The 25,936-nt window shown below is 42.4% G+C and overlaps 1 protein-coding gene across 1 annotated transcript in view; it reads left to right on the top strand.

Annotated features, from left to right (window-relative positions):
- Positions 1–25,936, top strand: part of LOC121299588 (transmembrane protein 132C-like) — a 101,664-nt gene that overhangs the window by 31,385 nt on the left and 44,343 nt on the right. The window contains exons 2-3 of the mRNA XM_041227401.1: positions 3,160–4,039; positions 19,787–19,927. Of these exons, the coding sequence (XP_041083335.1) occupies positions 3,160–4,039; positions 19,787–19,927 (1,021 nt within the window). The remainder of the gene's footprint in view (positions 1–3,159; positions 4,040–19,786; positions 19,928–25,936) is intronic.

Raw genomic sequence — 25,936 nt, 5'->3', positions numbered from 1 at the left:
AGAGCTGCATCTCATTAAATATACAATATAATACGACGGCAACAACCAAACTGAACAGCAACCTAAAGAAACAATGATCAAGAACATCCAGTTGAAAGAGTCCAATGCTATGATATACAGGAGAGACTGGGATGAAAGAAGGCTGATCTCCTGGAATGGCAGCTCTTCCGTTCACGCTTGTAAATTTCAGCTGATGCCCGGATAGATTTGGTTTTAAGTGTGTTTGCACAGCAGTTTATAAACGATGCTTAAAATGTTAAATTAGCCTAGAATCAATTTGTGTTACCGGCTAATCAAAACAATGATTTTTGTGGTTTAGTTTATGTTAATTAACCTTTGGAACGTGCAGATGGGTTCTACACGCATTCTTGCATCTGTGTGATTTGGCTGCACCCTGACATGCTATGTTAAGGCCAGACATAGTATGCATTTTTTTTGCATGTGTAAGCGCACACACGACAGAGACCAGAGGTTTGCACATTTCCCACCCCCCTTTGAAGATTGAATGAATCACCTTTGTTTGTTGAACGGTGCTTCTGCATCCAAGAGGGAACGCAAAGCCATTTTATCAGGAACAGCAGCTTGAAACCTGGTACCGGGAGACCTAGTTTAAGGCAGCTTTGCTGTATCAAAAGTCTCTCCTAGTGTGCCGTGCAGTGGCCTGAAACCTCGTCTCCTGAAACAGCAGCGGCTTTTTGTCCGAAAACAACGGAGTGAATTTTACTACAATTATCCGTGCCCCGCACGTTAAATAACTGTCACAATACCATTATTCATTGTAACAAAACAAGTCGAGAAGTCATACATGTAGTATTATTATTATTATTATTATTATTATTATTATTATTATTATTATTAGTTATTATTATTATTACTAAGCAGTCAATGAGAAGTAATCTGCAACATGCAGATAACACTGTTTTTTTCTATTTCCTTTAGATTATTGTCTAATTGAATGTTCCTGATGGTTGAACTTAAATAGCTATGGTATGATTTATCCAGGCTTCATTCTCTCAGTGGGATGTTGCTGAAATAACGATTTCCAGCACATTCAAGCATGGGAGCGCTATTTTAATTGTGCACTGCGAGCCGACTATTCAATCATCAATATTCAATGACATCATCAAAGGACTGAAACCCAAACAGCTCTTTATAAAATAAAGAAAAAACAAAGAGATACACCCCCCCTCCCCTCTGCACACACATTCGAAAAGACCTTTACTCAGACAAACACCCCCCGGTGGGGGGGGGGGGGAAACACACACATTCGAAAAGTCCTTTACTCAGACAAGTACATCCCCCCACCCCTCCCCTCCGCACACACATTCGAAAAGTCTTTACTCATAGACAGAATTATGTAAAGCAGCTCTTGCTTGGTGTCTAGCTGCACTGTAAGATACACACACTGCTCCCACCAGCCTAGCTGGCAGACTCTGTTTATTTTTCCATGCCATTTTCCAGGTGACACAGTTTGTACCTGCTGTAGGTGTAGGTCACTCTTTCTCGTGGTACTGGAAGCTCTGATTTTCACAGTCACGGCGGGGGATGTGTGGTACTGACCTGCTTGTTTATTTAGATGTAGATAAGGGCCCTTCGGAGGTCACTTCATCCTGCACTATCTCTGAATCATTGGGGAATCCTGACAGCACTGGCTTAGCACGGATGGAATGCTTGAGACGTTCATGCAGGTGCAAAGAACCAAACTGTGCATGGCGTGATTCAGAGCCTCCACCATAATAGAACCAGAACCCTTGTACCATCTGCAGCTCAAGAGGCCACGGGGCAGTTCTTTATGTGATGTATCAATCTGATTCCCCTCAATACATTGAAACGAACAGATGCAAATCTGTATCTGGCACAGGAGAGGTCATCGGTCGTAACTAACCGGTGACGAATTATTGTGGAAAAAAACACAGGACTCTGTTACAGAAAAGGTCAAAGGCTTTTTCTGGCTGCATTCTCTGGGGGGAAATTAGAATTTTCTTTTATTCAGCATGGATCATCAATCTGTGATGCATCTCTTTGACTGGAATGGAGGATTTTAAAATGTGTGTCGGGCTGTAACTGGATCTAAGAAGACAGCAAGCAGGGCAACTGAAGAGAATTCAGATTTGTATTATTTTGGTAAAATGAATGATGGCGACCAGGTTTAACCTACTTTATTATTTTGTTTTGTAGTGCTGCAATGCAATGTTTGATGACAGCAGATCTGTGTGGATGGATTCCCTTTACAGAATGTGACGAGTTGTTTGGAAAAATGAAAAAGAAAGTCTGCTTGTTTGAATGTGTCCAATGTGTGTTAAAACCCTGTCCACTGAATCCTATATTAAACCCATGTTGTTTGCATAGATAAACTATCTTGGTAACTGTGTTAATGTTTATTGCCTTCATGTTTTGGCTGCACAGTATTATTAGACTGGGTCTGGTATAACTGGTGCCTGTGTTATCCACACTAGTGAAAGAGCATTGTGTTTATCTACAGTGGCATGGCTGTGGTCATGCTTCTGAACAGACTGTGCCTTTCTAATAGCATCCTTAGTTGTCTCAGTTTACATTTTAATTGTGGCTCTAATTGCCAGTTGGGATTCGGGGTCCTCTAGGCTTGCTGTAGGGTGTTTGCTTGTGTCTGGAGCAGATAGAGCAGGATAGTGCAGTTTGTGGGAGTCTGTTAGGCAATATGATGACTCTGCTGTGAGGTTATGTGTGATTCTAAATATATTGTACTGAAATGCTCATGGTATGGAACGTAAACGTCTCATAAACGCAAACCTATCCTGCTGCTGCCGTTTTTTCTATTGGAGTGTTTACAGTGAGCATAAATATTTTTTTAACCGTAGGATTGGAGATCCCTTTGACAGCCTGTCATGATCACGTTTGTCTCTCTTAACTGGCAGCTCTTGTCAGTTACCCCGTGGCCTTTTGCTGTGTACGTTTCCCAGGACCGTCTATAAGCAGCTCCAAACAAATGGCTTGTAGGCAAGCATTAATGATTTAGGATTATATGGATGATGGAGGCTTGATCCTTTGAATCCCTTTAGTCCTGACTTTTATACCATACACTGTCAGAAATCTTCTAAAGCCCTAGCTTTGTATTCCGAAGGTCGGGAGTACAGTCCCCAGTTTCCAAGCTGTGTTCTCTTTTCTCTCCTTGTTTTGCAGCTGTGGACTGCAGAGGAGCCTTGGACACCCAGCAGAGGTTCTCGTCGCCTACCTACCTGCCCGTAACCTCCCAGATCCAGAACTCAGTGTCTTCCTTCTTCTTGAAGGAGGCCGGCCAGGAGTTCATGAGGAATTCCAGCCTGCAGTCCCGCACCGAGCCCTTCTTCATCCACCTGGCCAAAGGCGTCCCAGTGCTCAACTCCAGCTACGCCAACCTCTCTGTGGAGTGCCCCATCCCCCTGGAACTGCTGCAGGCCACCCCCCGACTCGTAAGAGACACCAACCAGCTGACCTTGAACTGGAAAATCAGGGCGCACATTGTCAATGAGAAGGTGCTGTTCAGCAGGCCCAGAGTCAAGACCTTGTTCTATCTGGCTGGGAGGAGCTGGGGGGATTCTGCCCCCCCGGAGAGGCTGCCCTGCGTTAAAGTGTTTGCCTTTCAGGAATCCCGGGAAGTCATGGCGGGCTGCAGGCTGGTGGGTGATCTGGGGATGTGCATGGCCGAACTGGAACTCTTGCCCAGCTGGTTCGGCCCTCCCCCGGAGGTACCAGGACAGAAGAAAACAACGGAGCAGGTGGAGGGCACCAGCGTGGAGCTCTATTACACCGTGCAGCCCCTGGATAGGAGTGGAGACTGCAGCGCCGAGGACCCCAGGAAGGGCAATGCCATTCGTCCAGGGCAGGAAGAGGCCACACCATCCATGCAGAGGATTGGTTCGGTCTACCTTTATCATGCTCAGGAAAGCCCAAGGTTCACGGAGCTCAGGCTGGATAATAACATCATGATTCAGGTGCCGCCCAGTCCAGTCAAACAGGGGGATATCATCTCCTTTCGGATAGGGACTGGGAGCAGCGCGAAGGTGGAGCAGTTCACGTTAAGGTGAGTGAACTTTGTTCATTAAGGTGATGTTTAAAGCATGATAACAGAGTCTTATATCCTCCCGTTGTGCTGTAGTGGGAATTGAGTTTTTAAATGTTTTACTTATGCCAAACAGATACCAGGCACACATTCTCACAGAACATTCAGATACACGGGGGCAGGGAGTCATTTTAACCCTAGGAAAGAGGGGAACACGATACTGTAGAAGAACTTTGTTGGGCTGTTCTCAACACTAGCTGACCTTGAGAGTGTTCCCCTCTTTCCAAGGACTGTCATCCCTGCAACCTAATGAGAACGAAATGCAGCAACGAATTAATATGAAGAATAAAAAAAAAACGCCTCTGCGAGGTGACGCTATTCCAACTTTAATTACCCTGTAACTCCCCTCTCAGCTTCTGTGGATTTTAAGAGAAATGGAGACTCAGGTACCAGCTGTCACCTGAGTCCTCAGCTACCCCTTTAATTAGACAGAACCCTGCCTCCCCGTTTCTCAGAGGATCTGTCCCAAGCTTCAGGTGTAGAGTTAGGCCCCCGCTGGGAACGGCAGCTCTCAAACCAAGCATCTCCTGCCTGCCTGGCACACAACTGCAGCACTAATGATTTATGGAGCTGGGCGGATTCTTCAGTGGGATTATGTGACACCAGGTCCTCTGCGGATTTGTGGTGTGATGCTAGTCTTCTGAGCTCATTGATCTAAGCTGCTGCTTGATGTCAGTCAGGGCCAGGTGTGTCAAGCCTCTTGAATAACCGGATAATGCAGTGGTTGTTTGTTGGGCAAACAGACAAAAGAAGTGCTGTGTTTGCTTTTTCAAAAGAGCGGGATCGTTTTCTTATCCCCTGTAAATCCCTTTAATCCATGTGCACACACCGTCACGTACCTCTGTCGCTGGGAGATGTTGGTTTAGGGACAGGGAAGCTCGGATCTGAAGCCTGTAGGCTCAGTTCCTCCTGGCATTCATTATCCACATTGGTAATTCATGTTTTATAAATGTTTTATAAAAATGTAATAGATGCTTAATAACTATGTTATAGAGTGTTAATAAAGCATCATATATGGTTTATAACCAGAAACAGAATTACGTTTTTATAAATGGGGCAGTTTTAGCCATCTATTGTACTTTGGTTGTTTAAATGGAATTCTGTCTATGGCTATTGCATGGTTATAATCCATTTATAATGCTTTATTAACACTCTGTAACCTAGTTATTACGCATCTATTATACATTTATAAAACATTGATAAGCAGCACCTTAATATAAAGTGTTACGTCTACATCTGTCTACCAGCAGTTAAACTTGGCGAGGGCACTGCTTTTCATTGATGTGAGATAATAAAGAAGGTCCTGTGGGGTTTGATTGAGAAGAGGCGTGTGTATGGTCCTTCGATTGCGGACACGCTGTAGCTGCACAATGGGCTGCCCGCTCTGATCTTCTGTTATTGTTGTCCTGTCATTTTATCTGTCTCAACCCAGACTGATTAATAAACTGATACCTCTGGAGCTACTTTCTTTCCTTCTGTTCCCCTACACACACTGGACACACAGCCAGGGACACAAACAAACAGTGGGTCTGAGAAATGGATCCTGGAAGTAAATCTAGTGTGCTACTTTAGGAGTTATTTTTACCCCAGCATTCCAGAGTGTGTCCTGTTCTTTGTGCAGTGAGCACCAGGGGGTGCGGTTCTGTTCTAACCCTAGCTTTCCAGAGTGTGTCCTGTTCTTTGTGCAGTGAGCACTAGGGGGTGGGGTTCTGTTCTAACCCCAGCGTTCCAGAGTGTGTCCTGTTCTTTGTGCAGTGAGCACCAGGGGGTGCGGTTCTGTTCTAACCCCAGCTTTCCAGAGTGTGTCCTGTTCTTTGTGCAGTGAGCACTAGGGGGTGGGGTTCTGTTCTAACCCCAGCGTTCCAGAGTGTGTCCTGTTCTTTGTGCAGTGAGCACCAGGGGCTGGGGTTCTGTTCTAACTCCAGCATTCCAGAGTGTGTCCTGTTCTTTGTGCAGTGAGCACTAGGGGGTGGGGTTCTGTTCTAACTCCAGCATTCCAGAGTGTGTCCTGTTCTTTGTGCAGTGAGCACCAGGGGCTGGGGTTCTGTTCTAACTCCAGCATTCCAGAGTGTGTCCTGTTCTTTGTGCAGTGAGCACCAGGGGCTGGGGTTCTGTTCTAACTCCAGCATTCCAGAGTGTGTCCTGTTCTTTGTGCAGTGAGCACTAGGGGGTGCAGTTCTGTGTCAGGAAGGACATGCATGCACAGTATTCACATGCTTGGTTGTAAAACTCAAAGCAGGACTCTGTGAATTTCATTTGTGCTAAGGGCTTCAAACCCAGTTATTCTGTTGTGAAAGTCTAGCTTGTGTGGCGTTGTTGTACATTCTGTTAAAACTGCTTTGCTTTCACCCCGTGTTCTTTTTAACATTAAACACTAACAAGCTTTTTAAACTGAAACACTAACTAGCTTTTTAGACTTAAACACTAACTAGCTTTGAGTGTTATTCAAGTTGTCATTCAAGTTTTTTTTTAGTATGCCGTTATTGAGTGTTTTCTGGATGAAGGTTGTAGGCTGCATCAGTTTTATTAAATTTGCTTTTATCTTGGCACGGCCCCTGTCCCAGAAACACTGACACGAGAAGAGCTGTCTGGACAGTGATGAGAGAGCAATGCCGACTCTGTCTTTGATAAAAGCTCTGCTAACACCGTTTACAGACATTATCAACACTAAAAGCACTGCTGCCGGGTTTTAATGTCATCACTGGGAATCACCTTGCATGAATAAACTATTGTCTGAAAGTCACTTCTGTGTTGTTCACAAAATGACTGCCAGTTGAGCTGGCAGCTGAGCTGAGATGGAACTTAATTTGTCTTTGGTCTGAATCGATTCAGCAACCCATCAGCGTGATAGTGGGGACAGGGAGATGCCTTCTGCACCAAGCACAGCAGCTCTGGCCTCATTAAGAGTCATGGGGCACTTTGCTAAGCTTTTGCACCAGTTCAAAGTGTGCACCACTGCTGTCAATTTCTTTGTCATCTCAGTGCCATTTTAATACAATTTAGAGTGGGGTTTGCCCATGTGCTATATCCATTTTAACGCTGTCCTGTTTCACTTCAGTACTGTGCTTTGGGAGCTAGTCAAAGGCTGTTCACTGTCCTTGTTGTTATGCCATTTACTTAACCATGTCTGATGTGATACTAGGGGGATTGTAAATACATGTGTAATGCTCTTGGGGTAACCTTGAAGATAAATCTCATTCAAGCATATAAAGCTCTGCAATTCACTTTACTAGATTTACTCTTAGAACTGATTATTTTGAGGACATTGTGGATTAAAATAAATACAAAGAAATCAAAATAACTTTTAAGCCTATATTTCTTAAGAATAACAAAATGAATAGGTCCTGGTCTCCTTCTCATATCTAGATTTATTAGAGACATGAAATAAGCTTAAATAAAACCAAAACTCATTCTGTGACTGCCCCTGGCACGCCGAGTCTAGCATACAGATTTAGACGGTGTGATGGAATGGGTACTGTGCATCCTCTTTGTGTTGCTGCAATGCTTATGAGCGCATATTAATAGATTATGGTTTTACAGTTGTGTGATAATTGCAAACTTTTCTCAGTACGTTTTCAATGAACTTGTCTGTATTCTCGATCTACGTGTGCACTGAAATGGTGTTCTATTATTATTCGTATTGTTAGTATTATTATGCAGAGCCCTATACACTTATCCATAATGCAGCATTGTTTGTGTATTTTCCATGTAGATTAAATGTGCAGCTGTAGTAGCTTTGAGGAAGTTAGATTTGAAGGCTTATGAATCTAAATTGAGAATTGTTTTTGTGTGTGTGTTTTTTTTTTACATGCAGATGTGTAAGTAAAGGTAATTTGTTTTTTGGGCCAAATATTACATGATGACTTGGCATAAAACCAAACAGCACGAGCAGTATTGTTTAAGTATTTGCTTCAGCCTTCGAGCACCTGTCCTCAATACGCGCTTGGACTCATTGTGACCTCTTGCGGGAGGGCGATGCAGGACTCATCAGAATCTGCTGTAGCAAGACGATCCCATTGCTGTCCAGCTTAGAGAAAGCACCATTGCATTCCATACCATCGAGCCAGCGCAGCCACTAAGCATGGAAGGGTCAAGGCTGGCTGGCGACGGGACTACCAGAGGCTGGAGTCGGGAGACGCGGTTAAGCGCTTGGCTGCACACATTTATTTAACAAAAAACAAACAAAAAGACGAGCAAAAGGAACACGCAAGCAGAGCTCTCTGTGAATGGGATGAAGAACGCAAGAACCTGCTACTCTTGAATCCCTAATATGTCTCCCAGCTCCTCTGTCATGTTATGTGGTCAGGCTAAATTGGCAATTAATTACCCTATTTAGCCTGACCACATTCTCACACAATTTTAAGTTTCCTTCTGTTGGGTCAGACTAACCAATCCACCCGCATTGTCACATGGCTGGCTATTATACAAACACCCGCCGAAACATAAATAAGCATATTATTATAACTGCACCGCACAAGTACATACAAGTGCCACAAGATAAAAAATTTTAACTCACAGCCTGCTTGAAACCTGTAATACATTGCCAAGCTTTCTTGCCCTCTGCAAACTGCTTTGGTATTGTCACTGCATTGGAGATCTATGTGCTATGATCTATTGCTCTGTCTTAATGGTTTAGGGAGAAGCTTTGATTGTTGAAACTGCTGCTTAAAAGGTCCCTGGGGTGAGTTTACCCGGGCTTGCTTTTGTTTTGCCTTGTCAATAAGCAGGTTAACAGTACACAAGTACGGCAGGGGGGGTTTGCTGTGTCCTGCTTGATTACAGCATAGAGTGTGCCACGCAAACGGACAGAACTGCAATGGCAAGCACATGAAGAACAGACCAGGAAAGGCACGCTGTCACTTCTCGTGGCTTGGAGGGTGCCGCTGCGGGTGTCAGCGGAGATGCAGACCGCTGCTCGCTTGGAGTGAGGTCTTTCTCAAGCAGAAAAAGACGACGATCATTGCATAGCAGGTTGTGGCATTCCAGGGCTTACTATGAGAGTACTAGAGGTCAGCTGGGCTTACAAGGAATGGCTCATACACACGGAAAATGCATTGTGGCTAGTGGCTTAGGGGCCTTAAGGTGAGGAATACAGACCCTGGAGTGTATCCAATTGGTCTTACCAGCGTCTGATTTGAATACCGCCAGCACTGCAATCATTGACACAGTGCAAGGCAGTACCTCTAGTATATTTCTTTCTTTATGCAACCACATTTATTAAATTTTTTATTGATTTTTAAATGGTGGTGGAATTAAGAACCTAAGATCTTCCACTGTTAAAATTAATAGATTAGTGTAATGAACCCCTGGCCCCCATCAGGTGACACGGTGGCTGTGCATTGGGGCCTCCCCTGCTGACTCAAACTCCTCGGAAAGTTGCCACCCGAACTGACCTGCTGTTCCTTTTAGTTTTTGACCTGCAATGCAATGTTTCTGAACATGAGCCTTTTGACACTGTTCCCCCACAAACAGTTCCACTACTCAGATAAAAGCCTCCTTCAAACAAGGAGGAGACTCTTTAATATCCACTCCATGGCCGAGCGAGCTGTCTCGTTAGCGCGTGTGGCTCGGCTCTTTCAGCTGTTTTATTTGGTCGGGGTCCAGCTTTATGAATATTCATTGTGACACTCTGCTGCGTGCAGAAGAAGAAGTGGAAAGCATGCTCTTTTGGGGAGTGGATGAGGGCAGCAGATTGGGAATGCGTGCTGTGATTTGTGAAATACAGGAACTAGCTCTACTATTTAAGCCCTGGGATGATCCTTATGTCTGCATTTCTTTTCTTCTGTCCCCGACTCCCCTCCAGCACTTCTGCAAGTGTGTATTCCACCTGGGTATTTTAGAATAACTATTAAAATAACCTTTATCTGTTATATGCCAGTACCCTACTTATAATACTGTTTGCAGGCTCCCAAACGCTCCTGTCTACTCCATCCCTGCAGCATGTTAACTGACAGCTCCTTCTATAGCACCACATCGCTGGCCAGCGATACCCTGAATGGTTATCCCACAGTCCTGTTCAGTCTTCCCAGATTAGGGTTAGCCTTCCATGTGTTCTCATTCCAAAACCTTAAAGGTCTGTGCACTTTTTTTTTTAATCCCCTAACACAACCCTATATTTAATTTCACATCCTGTTGTGTGTTGTCACCACTTGCTCTTCTGTACTATCTTCAACCATCGGTTCGGTTCCAAAAAGACTCTTAAAAGCTGCATTTTCTGCAGTAAGGCAGCTTGTGAATTGGCTGCAGTGCCACTGTCTTCTTTTTCGCCTCAGTGCTGTCTGTTGTGCTGGGATGCATCAGCAGGTGAGGTTTGTCCATTCATGCCACTGATTCGCAGTGACTGTGCTGGTAATGTAAGTCACTGGGTTGTTCAGGTAAATGTCTTTCTGTGTAATCTGTTTGAACATTACATCAGGTACCGCGGATTGCGGAACGATAAGGCCGAGCCCTTGACTTGACATTCCAGGACGGAGCCCCGCTGGCTTGCCGGTGAGTGCTGGCAGTCTTTTTGTGGCAGATATTGAACCGTCTTGAAAGGAGCTGTTTACGACTGGCCTCTCAAGCTCTATTAGCGATGTCTGATTCCCAGTTTACTACTCCTCTTTGTTGACAGAACTGAGCTTTAGCTAAACATGTAAAAATCGAAGTTCTCTGCAGTTTTATAACACAAAAGAGATAATTTACACATGCACTGTACTCAGAAAATATGTATTTGTGCTAAGGGTAGGTCATCTGGTAATTTGCACCTTTCTACAGTATTTCTGTATCTAAACAATTACACAGACATTGCTCTTAGAAAAACAGCATTAGGATCCAATTATAATCCCAGTTTATTACCCACTCTCAGCATCACACAATTTGTCATAGCAAAAGGAGATGCCATTATCTGAGATTTTACCAGCAACCGGAGCACAATGGAAACAAACTTGAGGCATGTATACCATCCTACCTACAGAGAATGCCATTATAGCTGCCACTTTACTGTAGAACCATTGTATTGCAGTTGATGGCAATTTGGTAAGGATGGTGTAATCTGACAATAAAAAAAACCTCTTAGCCTAATGCTGTCATCACAGTAGTAAATATGATAGTGTTGTGTTTACCTATTGAAGCGGAAGCCAGTGCATTTCCAGTTCAAACTAGAAGCAATTCTGTCAGGGGAGTGCTTAGTAAAGCTCGCTGGAGTATTTCCACACCTAAATTAATTATTCTACACATTTATTTATTTATTTATGTTTTATCACTTCCCTTAAACCTTGCAACCTCCTTTTTTAATATCTAGCTGCTGCCCAGCCCTGCACATGAACCTTGCACAACATTTCACATTCCAGTCCCAGTTACCTGCTCAAAGTAATTAACATGTGCATACTGGACTACACCATGCTAATCAGCTAATTAAGTAAGACAGGGTTTAATTGCACATAATTAACACTGCCTCTGAGCTAGGCGCTGAATGTTTGCAGAGACGCTGCAATCACATTCAGTAAGTGCGTTGTAGATAAACTGCTGCAGGAATTAGCTGACACACTTCATGTTTAGCACGTTGATAAAGTTTAGACAGTTTATAAGGAGTGGAACAGCTGTTGTGTTGGACCTTCGAATGCACAGCCTCCCCACTGTGGCACTGGAACTAGTTCAGTTGCCTCTGGCAGTGATTTCTGTTGAGAGTCACACATCTGCAGAATGGAAACTATCACTGTGCTCATTGATTAGAGTAATTCCTGTTTGTGTGCCGCCTCGAAAACATATTTTAACAATGAAGCAGCTTGCTTTCAAACAGAAATTGTACAGCTGAAATACTGAGGTGAAAATGTGATACAAACTTTTAAGTACAGTAGGAAATTAGGAAAATGACTCTTTAGAAAACCTTTTAAGAAACCGTGTAATTAATTCTGAACACGTCCTCCTCGTTGTATTGTGAAACAATGAGGAGAGAAGCTCTTTTAATATCATTTACAGTATTATCAGTGGATCCTTAAACTGACTGGCAATGCACTGGCAGAAAACACGTGTGTGCGTGTGCGTGTGCTCTTGCTGTGGTATCACAGTGCAGTGTAAGGTAGTATCTGCTCCACACTGAGTCAGAATAGGGTGTATTTTCCAGTATTTTCTCGTCTCTCAGTCTACTTTTCAGTTTTGAGGCTCCTGACCAGAACTCGGAATGCAAACGTATATGGAACTTGGAACACAGAATAAAACAAAGCAGATTATTATGCTCAACGTTCCCAATCCATATAGTGTTGGGATTATGTAACATAACTCTGAACCAGATGCTCCTGCCCCCTGCTGGTAGGATGCTCACTGAAAGAGGTTTGATCCTTTTGAACAGCAGTTAAGGGGCTTGTTTTTGGAAGTTTTATAGATTATTTTTGCTGATATAAAAGTCATGTTTTAACTGAACATTAAAAATAATAATGTTCCATTGATAGACAGTTTTAGAAAATTGTATCCTCAAGCAATCTGAGCCTTACAGTAGGAGCTGCCTGGCACATTGAAGTGGATCTCTTTAAGAGTATAACAGCAGTATCCAAGGGTGCAATACTGTGTGGCACACATTACACACACACACACGCACACACACACACACACACACACACACACACACACACACACACACACACACACACACACACACACACACACACACACACACACACACCCGTATCCCCATATCTTCAAACAGCATGCTCACTACATGATGGCAGTTGCATTTGTGTGACACTTTTGAAGCTGGGATTGTTGATAACAGCAGCCAGAGCCATGACATTTACACTAAAGGATGTCTGACTGAAAGAAGCTCAGGGGCAGGGCACTCTCCAAACACGGGGGTGACGGCCGCAGTATGTTTTGTGTCAGTCGTGAAGATGGCTGATGCTCTGTTGCAGCACAAGTTATTCCTGAGACCACGGCAGTGAGACAGCTAAAACCTGAGAGCTGTCATTTCCTCTAATCCAGCTCCCCTGGCAGGACAGAGCTACCCAGGAAATGAAGCAATGTGCCGGGGAGGACAGGGCAGTGAAGATAGCTTGAATGAGGGATGGGTTTGCAAAGCCTCCTTTTCACGGGATGCTGTTGCCGCTGATGGTCAGGAAATGGCTTCTTTGAAGACATCCATCAGTGCCTGGTGTTTGACACAAGGGGCGTTCTTCTCTTATTGATTTGCAAGGAGCTTTGTTCACTCACTGAGCATATTGTGTAGAGATAAGCAGTCAAGGACAGCGCGCCACTTCTGTGGGAGGCTAAATGAGAGGGAGATTAGAGATAAGTCCCATTGACGTGCTGCGAATGGGCTCTGAGTGCTTTTGAATAGCGATATGTACCATATCAAGTATAAATGTTTCAACTGAAAAAGAAGGAATCATTTCCCTTAAAGTGGGGAAACTTGACAAGCTAGTTGTTGGAGCGAAAGCTGCTGTTCCGTAAATCAAAATAGTATTTAATTACAATGTTACAAACAAACAAAAAAAAACTGAATGTAGGCATTGGTCCTGTCATTCACTACGGTGCTACAAAATATGAAAGTTTTATGAAAAACCAAAGTGCACTGATTTACCAGTTTATGAGAGGCTAACATCAGCCCCTGAATATCTAAATCAGTGTACTATAATACACTAGACAAAGGCATTCTCCCCCAGAACATTAGTCGTATTTTAATACTTAAATTCCACTACTAACTGAAGAAAAGGGGCACGGTCTGGTAACTTTCCCTTTAGTTTTTTGCGTGCTGGATTAAGAGCAGAGCTCCTGCTTGACACTGGAGCGTTTTCATTCCCTTCAGTGACTTGCTGTCAATGTCAGCACTTTTAATCACGGCGAAGGGGCGGGGCATTCGGCGATTCACTTCTACTGCAGCCCAGCCTCCCCTGAGACCACTTTTACCTCCACAATGGAATACAATTAGAGATAAAACAAGAGGCTGCTACACACAATGCATTTACCCTCATTGTTATTAAACAGGAGTGTTCTTTAGGTCACCTTGGAACGAGTGCTTTTAATAAAGTTGGCCATCATTAAATAAGTCTTTAGCTTGTTCTCGTGGTGTGCTGGGCAATGTTCAAGCATGGGGGTGCTGTAAACACACATGGGGTTTCTCTGGGTATCGTCCCCTGATAACAATACATACTGCTTTCACTAAGATCTCTAGTTTTACAATACAGAAGTATATATTTACGGGTGCTTTGCATGTTTTCATAATGTACAATTTGAATAATATTGTAGGATTTGTGTTTTCTGCCATTTCTTTATTGTTGCGTTATTTGTCATGCTTAATGTCTACTCCACTGGTCTGCTTTCAGGTCTCCACTTCTGAAAGTGTTTGTTTGAAAAATCACAATTAGGAGTGTGCACCGGTAATCCCCCCCCCCCCCCCCCCCCCCCCCCCCCCCCCCCACCCCCCCCCCCCCTTCCCCCCCCTGCCATTTTTTTCTTTGTCTTTAATTGGGCGTTTATTTGTGTCCCCAATCATATCTTTAATTGTCTACCTCCAACTGGTCCTGCTTTTAGGCCTTGTTCGAAATCGAAAAAAATGCGACCGTAATTCTGAAAGTGTTTGTTTTGAAAAAATCACACACTAGGAGTGTTGTTGTGCTCACCCCCCCCCCCCCCCCCCCCCCCCACCCCCCCTGCTCCAGTCCTGCTGTACAAGTCATTTCTAAAACCTGCCAAGTCCAGCTTTAGAAGCAGCTTACCTGTGGTATAAAGGGCATGTCAATCAGTAAGCGTGGTAGATGATAATTCGAGAAAGGAAACAGAAACACAGAGTATTGAGCAATGATAAAAAAAAATCACCTTTGCTTTGAATTGTGAGGTGTGACCTCACCCCCACCCCCACCCCCCAAAAAAGTTCACTGTAAATTACATTTTTAGATGTCTAGTTTTAAACATCTTCCAAGTGTAAAACAGAATGTTTCTTAATCATTCATCCAGTGTCACAATGTATCTACAGAGGTCACAGCTGTAGTGTTTATACAGTCGGAGGTGTGCAGAATACGGTTATCTCTCTCTTCCATGTTCTGTATCCGTGTTTCACACGCTTGCTGTCTCACTTCCACATTACTGTTGAAAACATAATATTTCTTTAACGGAGGACTTCTGGTGAAGTTTTGGAAATGAAAGTGAATCTCCTCTGTTTTATTAAAGCTGAAGTTTGATGAATCTACTAGATAACGACACTCAGTTATTGCTGGAATCTGATGTATAACGGATTGGGTAGCAGCATCTATATTACTTGGCATCACTTGAAAAAAAAAGAAGAAAAGAAGAAGAAGAAGAAATGACTAATCATTCCTAAGAGGGATGAAAGCCTAATGTATTTTTTATCTGATTGAGATTCAGAGATTTATGCTTGAAATACTGCCAGTAGATACTTGAAATGTACTAATGGCATGCAAGCACTTTACAGAATATCAACTATTAAATGTCACCACTCTGCATATACATCATATATATATATATATATATATATATATATATATATATATATATATATATATATATATATATATTCTACAATTTCAAAGATTTTACTGAGTTACAGTTCATATAAGGAAATCAGACAATTGAAATAAATTCATTAGGCCCTAATCTATGGATTTCACATGATTGGGAATACAGATATGCATCTGTTGGTCACAGATACCTTAAAGAAAAAAAGGTAGGGGCGTGGATCAGAAAACCAGTCAGTATCTGGTGTGATCACCATTTGCCTCATGCAGCGCGACACGTCTCCTTCGCATAGTTGATCTGTTGATCTGGCTGTTGATTGTGGCCTGTGGATTGTTGTCCCACTCCTCTTCAATGGCTGTGTGAAGTTGCTGGATATTGGCGGGAACTGGAACACACTGTCGTACACGTCGATCCAGAGCATCCCAAACATGCTCAGTGGGTTACATGTCTGGTGATTATGCAGGCCATGGAAGAACTGGGACATTTTCAGCTTCCAGGAGTTGCGTACAGATCCTTGTGACATGGGGCCGTGCATTATCATGCTGAAACATGAGGTGATGGCAGCGGATGAATGGCACGACAATGGGCCCCAGGATCTCGTCACGGTATCTCTGTGCATTCAAATTGCCATCGATAAAATTCAATTGTGTTCGTTGCCCGTAGCTTATGCCTGCCCACACCATAACCCCACCGCCACCATGGGGCACTCTGTTCACAACGTTGACATCAGCAAACCGCTCGCCCACATGACGCCATACACGCTGTCTGCCATCTGCCCGGTACAGCTGAAACCGAGATTCATCCATGAAGAGCACACTTCTCCAGCGTTCCAGTGGCCATCGAAGGTGAGCATTTGCCAACTGCAGTCAGGTCAAGACCCTGGTGAGGACGACGAGAAAGAAGATGAGCTTCCCTGAGATGGTTTCTGACAGTTTGTGCAGAAATTCTTCGGTTGTGCAAACCCACAGTTTCATCAGCTGTCCGGGTGGCTGGTCTCAGACGATCCCGCAGGTGAAGAGCTGGATGTGGAGATTCTAGGCTGGCGTGGTTACACGTGGTCTGCGGTTGTGAAGCCAGCTGGACGTACTGCCAAATTATACTAAACAACGTTGGAGGCGGCTTATGGTAGAGATATGAACTTTCAATTCTCTGGCAACATCTCTGGTGGACATTCTTGCAGTCAGCATGCCAATTGCACGCTACTTCAAAACTTGAGACATCAGTGGCATTGTGTTGTGTGACAAAACTGCACATTTTAGAGTGGCCTTTTATTGTCCCCAGCACAAGGTGCACCTGTGTAATGATCATGCTGTTTAATCAGCTTCTTGATATGTCACACTTGTCAGGTGGATGGATTATCTTGGAAAAGGAGAAATGCTTACTAACAGGGATGTAAACAAATTTGTTCACACAATTTGAGAGAAATAAGCTTTTTGTGCGTATGAAAAATTTCTGGGATCTTTTATTTCAGCTCATGAAACATGGGAGCAACACTTTACATGTTGCGTTTGTATTTTTGTTCAGTATAGATAAGAACGATTTCAAATAATGTGGGGCTGGTTACCTAACTGTGACTATCTAACATTTCTGGACCGTTTTAATTACTGTTTTATCGGATAAGGATTTTGTATTGCAATAAAAACTACTGAGTGGCTTCCTGTCCTTTGTAACTTTTCTTTCTGAAGAAAGAAGCCTCCTCTGTATTACATTTGATCCCACACCTTCTTTAGACCTTTTGGGTTGAATTTGGGTATATCCTTATCTTATAAACTTTGACACGTTTTTAACAGATTAGATTGAATACACACAGCGAACGTGTACGCAATGGTTTGGAGTCTTTATTGAGTGGCTGTTCTGGACATGTGATCTGGCTGTTATTCGTGGCTCAACTCATTGGAGCTACTGTTTACTGCTGGGCTGTTGGTCACCTTGTCTCGATGGGTCAGTCCCTGCATAATGAGTGAATGAATTAATAATAAATACATACATTAAATGCACTTGCAGGTCAGAGTAGAAATTGCATTTTTTTTCAAGTTGATGTGCAGAAATAGATAGATGGCTGTCTGCCACTGGCTGTAGCTGGCTGTACACTGCAAGGCCCATCTCCACCAGTGGATTATTCCATTGCTAAAGCCGGGATTGCAATTAATTACAATATAAACGTGGCGAGGGAGCGCCTGTCCTTGGGAGGATGTCTGTTAGCTGACTGGGAAAAGCAAGACAGATTTGCAGTCCCTCATTACAAAGCAGTTGTCAGGAGCCACTGTCGAAAGGGTTTTTTTTCTTCTTTATTTGGTGTATATTTGTATGACTTGATAAAGATCTTGCCCTGGGACACCACAAAAAAAAAAAAAAAAAAAAAAAAGCCAATCTGACAGTCTAGATCAAAGCAGTCTCTTTGCGTTGATTCATACCCTTCAACCCTGTCAGCTTGTCTTGTTTCTGCAGTGGTTCCTTCAACCTCAGACCCCCAGAAGCACTGCCTGTCCCTCGGTAATAGAGCTCAAAGCCCCAAATAGGAGAAATACGTTCTCACAGGAGAGAAACCAAGCAACGCTCTCCAAACAGCCTAACTATGGAGTCACTTCATCCCGAAGGCAGCGCATTTTATATTCTATAGCCTATTTAGAGCAGCCTTTTTTTTTATTAATATCAGGCTTGATTGTGTTTTCTACAGAACACAGAATCAAGAGAATATGTAATAGTCTGTGATACGACTCCCAAAATGTGTTCCGTGGCAGTATCATTATGAGCAGTGGCATCCTGCAGGCATGAAGATTGGTCATGGACAGTTCAATATCACAGCACACAACTTACTGCTTTACTGGAGAGCCCCCTGCTGGGTGCTGAAGCATGGGGGCTGGTTAACCTCTGCAGTGCAGTTGAGAGCGTATTTCTCGCGCACTCTGCTACGCCTGGTGACGAGAGTCGGGTCTGTCATACAAAGAGAGCAAGAGAGAATACACTCTCAAATGAATTGGAGGTAGCCACTGAACATTTATAAACATAAGTCATTAAAAATAAATAATAATACAAAAAATAAACAGGTGAAAAGCGTATGTTAACGTGTTTAATCTGTTCATGTCGGTTCTGTTGTGGTTTAAACAGATCTGCACTCTCAGCGACATTATAACTAGCTTCTAATAGGTGATCGAAGTTTCTAATAGGTATCCATATTATGTGTATATATATATATATATATATATATATATATATATATATATATATATATATATATATATATATATATATATATGCAATGAAGCCTTTACAATGTATAATTATTCATCATGCATTCCATGCTCATCACATTGGGTTACAGACTTTCAATAAGTTACTTTACAATCGTGTTAAAAAATAATAATAATCCGCTGGGTGTGTGGCATATGTCTCCCTGTCAAATTGTCTCTTTATCCTGTTGCAACTTCCAATATATAAATACCACAGCATGTAAGTGCATTAAACTGACAGCTCGAGCAATCCCTTTGGCAAAATACTGCTCTTAAATGATGCATTTAATGCTTTGTGGAGATTTCAATTACTTATGTATTTATTTGTGTTTGCTGTGGGTTTTCAGTTCAATGTGTGTATTCAATTTCACTAGCGTTGGGACAACAGAATAAACTGTTCAAAACCAGCCGGCAAAAAGCATTGAGTAACAGGCAGGGCTTGAGAACAGAAAATTGATTTAATGTAACAGTCCACTTTAATGAGGCAGCGGTGGCTTGTTCTGGAGGCTCAGTGCTTCCTTTCGGAAAGCTGCCTGGGGACCTCCGTGTCAATGCAAAGTGATCCTGCATCGCAAATCACAGCCTCTCTGAATCTGCTGATTCGAACCCTGAAATAAAAAAGCCAAATCTCCTGGCTCAAAAGTTTAGCAGCCATCACGCAAATGTGGGGGGACTTCAGGAGTGAGTCTGTTCCCTAATATATCACACCACTGCTCAGCCTGCACAGAAGAACAAAGAGAAATGCTAAGGACCCTAATCAAGCTTCGCATTCTTGGGAGACTGACACAGGCGGGGTCACAGTGACCCTATAAGAACTTCATTCTCCTTTAATGTTCAGATGATAGCTTTGTATCCTTCATTGCTGCCCAGATTTTCTTTCCTTTAGTTTCCTTAAGTAAGTAAGGAAAATGGTTAGGTGTGTAGAAGTTCAGTGCTTGCTGGGCCAGTGTACTTGAAGGCAGAACGGAGAGACTTGTTTTGATTCTGCTCTATCTTACCTGCTCTTTTGTTCTTCTTTGTCCTTCTTCCACAGAGCTCAGTTTAATCAAGGTATGACTTTTCTGAGCCTGAAGCCCAGCAAAGCCGGCACGTGGGATATTAGACAAGAATCAGGAATGGGAAAGTTCGCTATTTCTGTCCTCTGTCAAAGGAAAAGGACTTCTTCAGGAAAAAGGTATGGCAAACGCAAAGTGTTCTTCCCAGGGAGCGATGTCTGTGGTTTGGTAATGACCACTCCACTCCATGGGGTTCAGAATGTTTGTAGGAACGAGCCAGACCTTTTAAAATTGTATCATGTTACACTAGCAGAATGGCATGATCACCTGTTTAGAACTGGCACTGGATCAGTGTGCTTTTTTTTGTATAGTGACCCTGTGTTAAACTATCCTGCCATGGAGCAGCATGGTGCTGATGGGGTGGGGACAATATGAAGCAATCTTATTGGGATTATAGGTTAGAGTGAGGGTTAGGATTAAGGAAATCTGTACTGTCTTTCCATATGACATCATTAAGCATATATGTCATATGTGATAACCCCCAATGGTGCTTATTAGCCTCACAGTTGATCAGGTTTCTAAATGCTATATAAGTACAACAGTACCTTCACCACCAGTATTGTTTTTAAATAAAATCTAGCGGGGGGGTAAGAAATTTCACACTGTTAATTAACTTGAGATCTCCTGGCGTTGTTAACTGTAATGGTTTTCCAAGGATCAAGACACAGCGCTGATGGAGCCTAAGTTACTGTGACAGGTATAATTTCACGGATTAAGGAAACATCCGAACGCAAGGCAGTCACATTAACTGGGTTGCCTGTGGCTTTGTTATTTTGTGGTTTTCAGAAGTGCACTTTTAGTTTATACCAATATAAAGTTCCAGCTAGGAAAGTGCTGCAGTTGATTGGTGAAAAAAAAACATTGTAAAGCCCAGAGAGGTATGGTAAAGCATATCAAAAAGGCAAACCGTTGTAAATCATAGTCTAATCATGGCAAAAGCATGGAAAACTGCCAAATTACCATGCAAGTGTACCATGGTAGACCATAAGGGCCAAGCAGAGCTTAAATTATTTAATTGATCCTGGTGTGCAATTGGGCAATTAAGGACCAGGTGGGGATTTTGCCTGTGTTTGGAATATACTGAAAAGAGAGTAACACTGGATTATAGTAACAATGTCAAATCACACATAAAGGGATCTGACCTACATAATTTCTATGACATATTCAGGATTTAAAATTGCACAAGAAATTGAAGGATTGCTTGACTTGATGGCCAAGGTGTCAAGCAGTCTACTTTGAGTGCCTAACGAAGACATTTAGCACATTTTGCATCCTGTGCTTTTCAAGTGACTTGAACTCTATCCTTCTCCATTCCCCATGTGCTCACAGTGGGGCTGTTATTTCTTAAAAAGAATATTCGATATTGCTCAAACAGGCACAATGGGAGCGTCTGTCAGCTGGAGGCTTAGAGAATAATTTACTCCTCATTGGGTGTTCACTCGGATTGAAGAAAATGAAGTTTGATCTTTATAGCAGATTCCTGTCTTATATAGGATTAGTCCGGGCATCTCCCAGAAAGTAAATCCACTGCTTTCTAGGGCATCTCCGGTCATTTACGATTAAGTCAACCACTTTACACCACCTGTTTCTGTTTCCACTGTATCGGAGCTAAGACACCGCTCAATGCAATTGAGATATAAGAATAAGAAATTGAACTGAAGCTTGGTTTTCTAAGAAACCCCTCTCCGAACTGTGGATGCTCACTCAATGCTGTGGGTAGGGGTTTGTTTGAAGGGCATGGGTCGAACTCACTGACTCTGATGCCATTAATGAAAGACTGCCTGCCCGTTTGGAAGAGGGAGAAATCCTACTTGTGCAGCACTTAAAATGACAGTGGTGAGTACAGAGACACTGACAGCAGAGTGAGCTCACTGACCCTCAGCACATTGATCAGGCCTCAGCTGGAAATATTATTGAGACTCCATTGAAAAGAGAAGAAAAAAAAAGAAAAGTTGGGGTTGAGCTGCCGTTTTCATTATGCACTGCTGGAAAAAAAACAACAACGGCTAAACTAAATCAATCTGTATTCCAAAGCATTCCTGTGCAATTTAACCAGCCAGTCCCCTTCTCTGAAACCTCTTTAAAAGAGGAGCGTAGCAGAGTTGATTTGGTCGTTACCTTCAGAGAGATTCATAGCCAAGTCTGTCCCAGCGACTCGGCTTAAACACTCTCTGAGACACTCTCGGAGAAAAGCTTCAGCTCTCTGTGTGCAGCCTCCTAATTCAGTAACACAGCCAAACAAAGCAAATCATTCTCCCATTAAGATTATGCTGACCTTTTTCCTGTTCAGTGCAGTTGTGCTTCTTTGAGCTTCAGATTGTGAAGCACATTTAGATCCATTGATCAGCTGTGAAGATCAGCATGCGATCGCGCCAGGTGGGTGAAGCAGGAATGTCTTCACCACATCAGCTGGGATTTTCTGTTTGTCTCATCCGCTGGGATTCGGCTGCTGCGTGTTTGTGAAATAAAGCATTGGCTGGCAATGTCGGGGAAGAGATATGCATAACCACATGTTGGGTAATAGTTGAGTTCCCATTATCTGTATCAGAGGAAGTGAATTTAGATGCGAAGTAGGGCGATCTTGGCTGGGGACTCTGAAGGGAGGGTCACAGGCGATCAGGTAGTTTAGAGAGGTAAAACCTCCAGGGACTGTTTCTAATCATCGCTCTACAGTGAACTCAGCTGGCCAGACGGCCAGTGTGCTCAGAGCGGACACCTACAGGGCTTGCCTTTGTTGTTAGGGTTGGGGTTGGGGTTGGGGTTGAGTTTAAAGTTAGGGTTAGTGACAGAATCGAACAGAATTAACAATAATAATACCACTGCAGCAACATTCCTTTTCAATATCCTCAATATATTTTATTCATGTAAATCTACATAACTGAAATTGATTTTCAATTCTTTCAGTCGTACAATATGATCCAACCTTTGTATTATTATTATTATTATTATTATTATTATTATTTATTATTATTATGATTTTTTAAAAAAAAGTGAGTATTAGGTATTATTTAAACACTGAGATATACATTCTGGTGGCAATTATGGAAACACAATATAATTTTCCTTATTTTAATATTAGGAACAGTACAATAAAATGCAGTTATTTCTAAAATAAATAAACCGTGAAGTCTATTTTGCCTCCATAAAATAAGCTGAAATGAGCACTTTCGCTAGTTTTTGAAAGCTGTAATCTGAGATGCTCAATAGGGATGCACGGCAATAGAGAGGAGCCACTATCTGAATGGATTCATTATTTATATAGTTTTGAGACAGCTGTCCCCAGGTAGGCATTTTTCTTCTAAGACAAGTGAAAGCTACATTTCCACTTCCTCAGGAGAAAACAGCTCTGCAGGTAATTAGGGCACTTTCTTCGCTTGTTCTTCCAGCTAGTATTCTCCGCTGAATGTGTGTTTAATTTTTATGCAGGTGATGTCAAAACCCAGCAGGCATTCTTCTGCTAATCCAGCACTCTCCTGAGTTACTGGCTTCAGAGTTAGTGCCATCTCTGCACAGGCGAGAAGGCTCAGGTAATTGGACATCAGACAAACGTCTGATGTTTATAGGAAAATGTTTCCATCTACAGTGTGAGAGCTTGCATCAATGTATGAGTGAGCTAACAGATTTTAAAAACTTTTGTTAGAATATTTGTGTGCGAGCCAAATTGCGCTCATGTTTATTGTAAGCAAAACGGTATCTCAGTACTGCTTCCATTCCAATCCAAGGAAATGTTTTAGAATAATGTATGCAGTGCTTTTGGTGTTTCAAAAGAATAGCTCAAAATGTATACTTAACTTTGAGATTTGAATGCATTAAGCTGCTATCTTGTGTACAGAAGCATCGTTGTTTTATTCACATGAAAATAGATTTCAAATTGTCATGATGATGCATGCTTTGTACATTGTGGGTTTCTCCATTTTAAGACACGTCACTGTTTAGACCATTAGAATAGCCTCCCTTGTTTTTAGGGGGTGGATGGGTGCAGAAGGCTGCATTTAATGTACATGCATTTATCAAGACACAGTCTCAGTGATGTGTTATTAATGTGCTTCAGTTTTGCAGGTTTGAGGTGCTAGGCTTTCCAGCACAATTCAGCTGTTTGCATTTACCTCTTACTTTAGGGATGTCAAAGTTCACACTTGATTGTGATTAAATAATCCTTTGAACAGCACAGACCCCCTCGATACTCTAAATGCATCTTGGAAGATATTCTGCCATCAGGGCGAGCTGTCAAACATCAGACTAGCCAGGGAGGGAGAGAAAACCATGAATCAAATGTGATAAGTGACCCAGAGAAGAGATTGTTTCTGACAGCTCGTAATATCTCGCTGGATAAGAAGCCTGGTCTAACCCTTGGTAAAAAGCTTCATGAGACTTCAAATACACAAGCCAATGTGCTTTTATACAGTAACTTTATATCCTTTTAAGAAAACACAAAATGATTATTGTGCTTCCAGGTGTGAAGAGCCTGTAGCCCCACTGAGACTCCACTGAGATATTATACAGGAGAATAACCTGGACAGCAATTTGTGTCTCTGTGTATGTGTTAATTGTGCATTAACAAAGCTTTTGAGGACGCTAATCACATTTAATCTATTTTCACCTGTTTGCATTACCTGACTAAGGTCCTATTATATAGCTGTTTCTTGCCATGCTAACTCTCTCAGCATGTCCCCAGGCTCATTGTGTGGGGTGGGGTGAGGCGAGGCTACATTAGCATTGTGCTGTGATGCAGGCAGGTAAAGGCATGAATTAAAAGGGAGACCCTTCAGTAATTCAAGTCAGTTTTTTTGCCCCATCCTCTGTTGTTTCAATGCTACTGGAATGGAAAGTGTTTCCTAGCATTGTGTCATTTGATTCTGACCTAGGCATAGTGTTTTGAGAAAGGTAACACGGGTAACACAACAGAGGAAATAAGCACGAGGACACGGAACTGGACTGGAAGCGTTTTTCCACGTTCTACTTCCCTTTGGAAGATTTTGACCTTTAAAACATTTGTATTGGTTCCTCATTCTTTTTACTTAAATAGTAAAATAAATCTCTTTCTGTCTATGCATACGACTGTACTGTTTATACACCACAATGTCCCCAAAGTAGAATCGTTTGCCAAGTTGCTCACATTTCAAAAACCTGTATGATTTCTCATTCTAGAACAGCCTATCTTTACAAAACAATAAAAACATTTTTTTAAAAAAATCACATGTTTGTTGTGAACTGAAAAAAGAAAAAATCTGCATATTAATATATACTGGAATGAGTTTGAACACATTTTTGCAGCATGCCCACGCTGAATTTGTTAGCAGGAAGCTTGTCACTCTCCACTTGATGCCACCAGTAAGAGTCATGCATTTTTTATTATCATATCATTTTTATTATGAAATGACTGATGCATGAAATTAGGATCCAAATAAATTCTAATCCAAAGTAAAATGTAATCTGCATTGGTAAAACAACCAGAGCCATTAAAAGAGCTGGGTTGCAATAAGAGCGTCCCTTAGTTATAGCTGGGATCACGAGTCTCATTTATTAATGATCATCAGGCTATGTTCAATTTATTCACCAAGTTACATCGAACAGAGCTGATAAATACAAGCCAGGGTTTACAGTTACTTTTTTAAATAAGCCCTTTTTCTGTGATCCAAATGCACATAGTCTTGATTGACTGAAAGCCATTTAAACTAGATGCAGCAGAGGAAGGTCTTGTGATGTCTGTTAGTCTAGCAGGTAAAGTGTGGAACACAGCAGGGCTCCTGGTCACACTGGTGTTAACACTCACTGCTTCTTTCCAGATCTCAAAGCAGTATTTTCCTCTACATTGTGTTTTTTTTTTTTGCAGAAAAATGTATCTTTTTTGACTCAATGTACGTACTTGTCTGCTAGCAGAACAGGTCTTTGTTCAGGCGTTTGTCTTGCTGCCTGGAGACCGGTGAACAGGCAGACACTACAGGATTCATTTTGGGGTCTAACCAATTGATATAAACTGGGCGGATCTAAATGCCTCCTCACTTTAGTTTATTAAATGAGGGTCTTTTGTTTGCTATGATGCCCACACACCAAACAGAGCATCATGCGAGTCTATTTGGTTGTGCTTTTAAAACTGAGTGAAAGGATTTAAACGACAGTGCTTTAGA

This window comes from Polyodon spathula, chromosome 25 (assembly GCF_017654505.1).
Source record: "Polyodon spathula isolate WHYD16114869_AA chromosome 25, ASM1765450v1, whole genome shotgun sequence".
Lineage (NCBI taxonomy): Eukaryota > Metazoa > Chordata > Actinopteri > Acipenseriformes > Polyodontidae > Polyodon > Polyodon spathula.
The sequence above is the reverse complement of the archived record's forward strand: the minus strand, read 5'-3'. Positions and strand labels throughout refer to the sequence as shown.